Source organism: Pinus tabuliformis, chromosome X, assembly GCF_031772625.1.
Source record: "Pinus tabuliformis cultivar Carrire ecotype Pingquan chromosome X, CPIR1, whole genome shotgun sequence".
NCBI classification, from domain to species: Eukaryota; Viridiplantae; Streptophyta; class Pinopsida; order Pinales; family Pinaceae; genus Pinus; species Pinus tabuliformis.
Genome location: NC_142308.1, coordinates 453,236,077 through 453,242,076, shown reverse-complemented (window position 1 = coordinate 453,242,076; position 6,000 = coordinate 453,236,077). Strand labels below are relative to the sequence as shown.

At 39.6% G+C, this 6,000-nt stretch overlaps 1 protein-coding gene across 1 annotated transcript in view; it reads right to left on the bottom strand.

The window, feature by feature from the left end:
• Positions 1–435: 435 nt before the first annotated feature.
• DRT101 (phosphoglucosamine mutase-like protein) overlaps positions 436–6,000 on the bottom strand; it is a 180,046-nt gene continuing 174,481 nt past the window's right edge. The window contains exons 8-9 of the mRNA XM_089448352.1: positions 1,032–1,128; positions 436–854 (exon numbers count right to left, since the gene is read on the bottom strand). Coding sequence (XP_089304478.1) covers positions 709–854; positions 1,032–1,128 — 243 coding nt within the window. The 3' untranslated portion in view covers positions 436–708. The remainder of the gene's footprint in view (positions 855–1,031; positions 1,129–6,000) is intronic.

Sequence of the window (6,000 nt, the reverse complement as noted above, 5' to 3'; positions counted from 1 at the left end):
AAAGAATTTGATTGCACTAAAGATGAGATCTATAACAGGTGCCCATAACAAAGTAATCATAAACTGAAGTCCAGGGTTAGGTCAATTGAGTGAACCAATCAGCCAAGGCATGTTGTCAACAGGAGACCATAGGTCACAGGTTCAAATCTGGTCAAGCTCTCGGGGTTACCAGCCACAATAAGCATGTTGTCAACAGGAGACCATAGGTCACAGGTTCAAATCTGGTCAAGCTCTCGGGGTTACCAGCCACTATTGTGGCTGGCAGTTTAGCTGCCCTCCATCCAAATACTCTGAGGAAGACGGGGCAATCCCACAAGGTTTTTCTTTGAAGAAAAAACCATGAGAGTTAAGGCTCAACCATTTTTCACATTCATGCCATGGCTTTCAATAAAAACAACACCAAACAATAAATTTATAATCAATTCAGTTTGCAGATAAAAGCAAATCAACCAAGGAATTTAACAAATTAACAGTGCCACTGCAAAGACAATGTTCTGAAACAGGATGAATTTGCATTCAGTGAAAACCTTGATGAGTTATGAAGTCCATAAGCTATACCTCTCTGTTCCCCAGAATATGGGAATATAGTGAGGAAGGGAATCCAAAAAGACTTCGTAAAGGAGTTGGAGACTTCAATATTTTCATAAATTTGAACTTCTTCACATGCATGCATACCACTAAGAAGACATTAATCCATCACATAGAGCTCTAAAGCCCTACAAATTGGCGCACATGCATAGCAATTGCTTGACCCAAACTGTCTGCTTCTTCCTGCGTCAGGGCCTCAGCATACACACGAACCACATCCTCTGTACCAGAAGGTCGAACAAATGCCCGTCCCATAGAATATTTTACTGCGAGAGAAAATTAATCAGACATCCAACAAATAGAATTAGTCAATTAACAAATCCACATGTCAATGTAAGCATGAAAGCAAAATTATGCTTTTAACAAGTATTACAATGTCACTGAACAGTGAAAACAAGAGTTTAATAACACATAGAAGCACCAAGCTAAAGAACAGTGCATACCAACTTCTGAATCAATTGCTTCCTGAAGTCCCAAGGGCCTTACAACCCTAGTTTCTGCATCAGTAGTGACTATAGATGTTCTGTCTGCAACTTTGACCTGGTTTAGCAAAATGACCACAATTTAGCTGGGGATTCTCCATGGAAGGGTTATCCAAACAGCATAAATGAAAAGCCAAAACTACACATAAACTATCTCATCAGATATGTCAACTATTGATTCTTTGCAATCTAAAGAAAAGAAATACCACAATATATGAAATATACAACATACCTTTATTTGGCAAATCATAAAAGAAGAGACTGATACAAAATACAGAGACAGAGAGAATTCAAAGTGAGGGACCAAAAAGAAATAAACTACAGATGCTGCGTAATCTTAGTTCTCCCAAACGGGACACATGGTGTTTATTTTAGCTTTCCTATTTGGTATTTTATGTAATCATCTTTGCGCAATAAGAGTACAGTATATTTACTACAGATGTTGCATGATCTTAATTCTTCAGAACAGGCCATATATTAATTATTTTAACTTCCCCATTGGGTTTTTTATAAAATCACTTTTGCCCACTAAGTGTACAATACATTCACTCTGGCTCTGCTGCCAATTTAGTATAAAGGTCATATGAAAGCAAATACAATTGAAACTAGAGATAAGTTTAATAAAGGATTTACACTGTACAAAAAGAAACAAGCAAAACACCAACCCTCCAGCCAATAATGACAATGTCCCTTCAAGTAAATGCCTATCATTGAATTGATTATACTTACTCCTCAAAGGGACTGCTACACACCAAAATGTGGGTAACCCCATGGGCGAATTTGGACAGCCAGCCAGCAGCCCTATATTGCTCAGTGCATGCTGTTACACCATGATCCTCCAACATTTGCACCAGTCAGACCATGGTTGCGGGGGAGAGGCCCCCCCTCTCGAACCCACTCCCAGAGCGCGCTCCGGGCGGAAGCACATCAGGAGCAACCCCGGGAGTGCGCTCCCTAAAAAAATTTCTGTTCCCTACCTATTTAGGCGTGATAGAGGAAGCTATTGAAGACTAAAACCAAAAAATTTTGAGTGGGGCAGCCTAATGTTCAAGCCTATGGCCCTAGTGTTGATATGTAGTTCATGGTAATGTTTCAACCTCATTGGATTTCATATGGAGAAAGTAGAAATTTAGATCTCACTCAAAATCCAGCAGACTTTTCATTTTTTCAAGATTTCAGAATTGGGGGGTTTGCAATGTTTCCATTGGATTTTGTCATGTACTAGGGTATGGAACTTGTATTTAATCAAGAGCACCAAGTCCTTTACGCAGGGGAGACTCCCAATAATCAAGAGCACCGAGGGTACTAGGGTATGGAACTTGTATTTAATCAAGAGCACCAAGGCCGTTTAACTATGCAAGAGGAGACTCCCAATAAAGCACGAGAAAAGAAATTAGAAATTTCTCGTGGCAAGAGGGTCAAGCAATAGATAATAGATTTACTCGTTTTTTCTAGTTTCTAGTACCTTTTATAACTATTGACTCTTTCATATTTATTACAGTATTTTTTGTAAACAATATATGACAATTTAAGTTTGAAGTTGGCATTTATAACTCATTGGTAATGAATTATGAATGTGAGGCTACATGAAAGTTGAAAGTTGAAACATTTCATTTCATGTTAGATAGTCTTTGTTATCGATTGGTTACTTTGTAATTGATCTGAATTGGATCATTATATTGTTTGTCATCCATCTCGATGCATTTGGAGTGGAAAAAGTGGATGAATCAGTGCACGGGACCGTTTTTACTGGTGGGACCCAGTTTGGCAAAACATGGTCCAAAACCTTCCAGGAGCGTTTTGACGCATCAAACGATGTTTTTTTGAGGTAAAACTTTGTCACCTAACCGCCACACCTTTTCATGTTATTCTACACACGGAGAGCTTTCCAACGGCGCAAGAATCGCGTCAATCGGAGTCCGTATGCAAAAGTTATGCCACTCAACCTTCCTGTTTTCACACCTATAGTTCGGGAGGATGTCACGTCAACCCCCATTATTCATGGAAAAGGGGCTAGCCACGTGTTTGTGATGTAAAAGACTCTAGAAGAGTCTATTTTGTAACTCTAGTTAAGAGTTGATGTAGTCAAACTTAACCACTAGTAGGCTATCAGGTTGTGTTATAACCGGGCCACTAGGAGGAAGAGGCATTCCATTCTTTCGAGAGCATTTTGTTCCATAGTTGAGCAAAGATAGCCAAGAGAGATAGGAGGTAGAGCACATATAGAGGATATGTGCATTGTAGCAGCCCATGGGCCATAGACATTACTTTTTTGTATCTGCAACCATATTTCCAGACAGAGAAAGAGAGTTAAGCGGTCTCACCTTCCAACTAGGTTTTCTCCCGAAAGGGTTTCCCAGAGAGCATATCTTGTGTATTATGTCAGAGTGAGCTTATTTTGTCATTCTCTACTTTGCTACTTGAATTACTTTTACATGCATGCACTAATTACAGTTAATTTTACAGATCTAGAAATTAAATAAAATTGTAAAAGTATAGAATCTCATATTTTTAATATAATATTATCAGATCTGTTGTGACGAACTGTCTAGTGGAATATCCACGGCAATTTACGGATCAATAATGGTAATGGTTACAAGCTAAGTTGCACGAAACGGGGAAACGCGGAAGCGAAACGAAACGGGGAAGCGAAACGAAACGCGACCTCCCCAAATTTTGGAAACGGGGAAACGCGAATATATATAATAATATATATATATATAGAGACAAGTCACAGCTTAGAAACCCTAAAACAGCTTCTAGAACAGCTTAGAAACCCTAAAAAAATTTCTAGAACAGCTTAGAAACCCTAGAAACAGCTTCTAGAACAGCTTAGAAACCCTAAAAAAATTTAAAAACTAATTAGAAAAAAAAAAAATTAAAAAACAAGTCATTTTTTTGGGGAAACGGGGCCCGTATGGCCTGGAAACGCGTTTCCGGCCGTACGGGCAAGTTTCCATTTCGGGAAACGTGCCTGTACGGCCGGAAACGCGTTTCCAGGCCGTACGGTACGCGGAAACGCGTTTCCGTTTCGTTTCCGGCCGGAAACGGACCCCTAGGGCACGTTTCCTGCAACTTAGGTTACAAGTACAAGTTACAACTTTAGTGATCAATGATGATAAATGTTATATATTTAATTTTGAAAGCTTGAAACTTTAAGATCGGTGAATCATGAGACTCGATATGTTGTATGTTACTAACTTGTGGACGTGGTTGATGAAAATTATAACTTCTAGATGATTGATGTTATATGGTAATCCATGTTTTTATGTTTTTTATATCTAATTCATCATTCTACATGCTTTTGTTGACATATATGCATCAAAGTATATAAAAATATATATTATATAAAAATTTGCTCCCATTTGCTCCCGAACCGGGAGCTTTTGAAAATGTCGCTCCCCGCTCCCGCTCCGAAGTAACCTTGAGTCAGACACCTCTCACCATCCCGCATTCCTCTTGAAGGAAGGTGGGTCATCATTCAAAAAATACTTTAACCATCTTGCAATCATGTGATTTTACTTAATGTTTTGGGATCCTAACATGAATTAAGAGGTGATATGGATGATTGACCGATCTTGACTGTAAACCTATTCTCTCACTTTACCAGGTAGAATAGTTTTTGACCCTAGTCTAGTGGGACCACCTTTGAGACCTTAGGGTTATAGGAGGCGCACTAATTGGGAAACATGGATTAAAGTAGTGTGTCCAAGATTATTTCATACTTACCACTTTCCATCATTCCCCATATTTCACCTCCATTCTTCAGGCTTGTGATCACTAGTTCATTGAGATTGGCACCTTCTTATCCTCATCCTTTAGTCTAGGCCGAAAACTTTGCCCTGGAGGTTGATGCAACTAAAAGAACGTTAAAAGCATAGAATGGCTACAATGAAAGAAAAAATAAAATAAAATGCAAAAGATGGTAGGGACATTAATTAGCACATGGGCAAAAGCCTAGCATGATCTCTACCCCCTCATCAACAATCACCCAGTTGTTGATTTGGGGTAGCATCGAATGTGCTCTAGCCATGAAAATTGGTGGAGAGGCTAAAGCACATGAGATCTCCAAGACCCAGAAATGGTTTGGAGAAATTCTACCTGGTGAAGGAGATATTAAAATAACTAATATTTTTAATGGGTTCCTAAGTCTAAACTTACGAAAATAAAAATATTAATGGGTATTAATATAAAACTGGGTTAGAAGGTTCTAAATGACATGGATCAAGCCAAATCTAATCATAGTCGTTGATTAGAGATTTAATCTCGGTCGTTGAAGACTCAACAGAAAAAGTATAAGAGGAGGCTTGAGGGTCAATTGGAGATACACTAGATTGATCAGTCAGTTCGATTTTCTAGAGCAGGGTTCACTAAGAGAAATCGAACCAGTGATCAAAGTTGCAGCAAGGGGCAGTGAGTGCATAGCAGAGAGGCAAAGATAGTGCCGGAAGACCAACGCAGAGGCAGACGCAGAGCCAGCAGGAGCCACACAAAGGGTCAGAGTGACTGCGCAGAAAGCCAGAGGGCCTATGTGGGTGACGCGGAGGGCTAGAGAGGCTACGTAATGCACCAGGAGGTTGATGCAGAGGGTTATAGGCTGACGCAAAGGCCAGGAGGGCTGACGTTGAGCCTCAGAGAGGTTTTGGAGAGAGTTTTGTGGAGCAGACTTTCAGAATATCTGCTTCCGAAGAGAGGTATTACTGCCAGGTTGATTTCTCTGTCGGGTGAGTCAATTTGGCACCTAGTTACTCAAGAAAAGTTTCTTAATAATAAAACCATCAGAACTGCTGCACTGGTTTTCCCAAGTTGGGTTTTTACGGGGAGGATTGTCCAAAAATAACAGTGTCCCTTTCGTGTTTATCTATTTCTTTCAGTTGCTGATCTGTAGATGGTTGAGACTGCATTGTGTTTATTTCAGTATTTATATGGT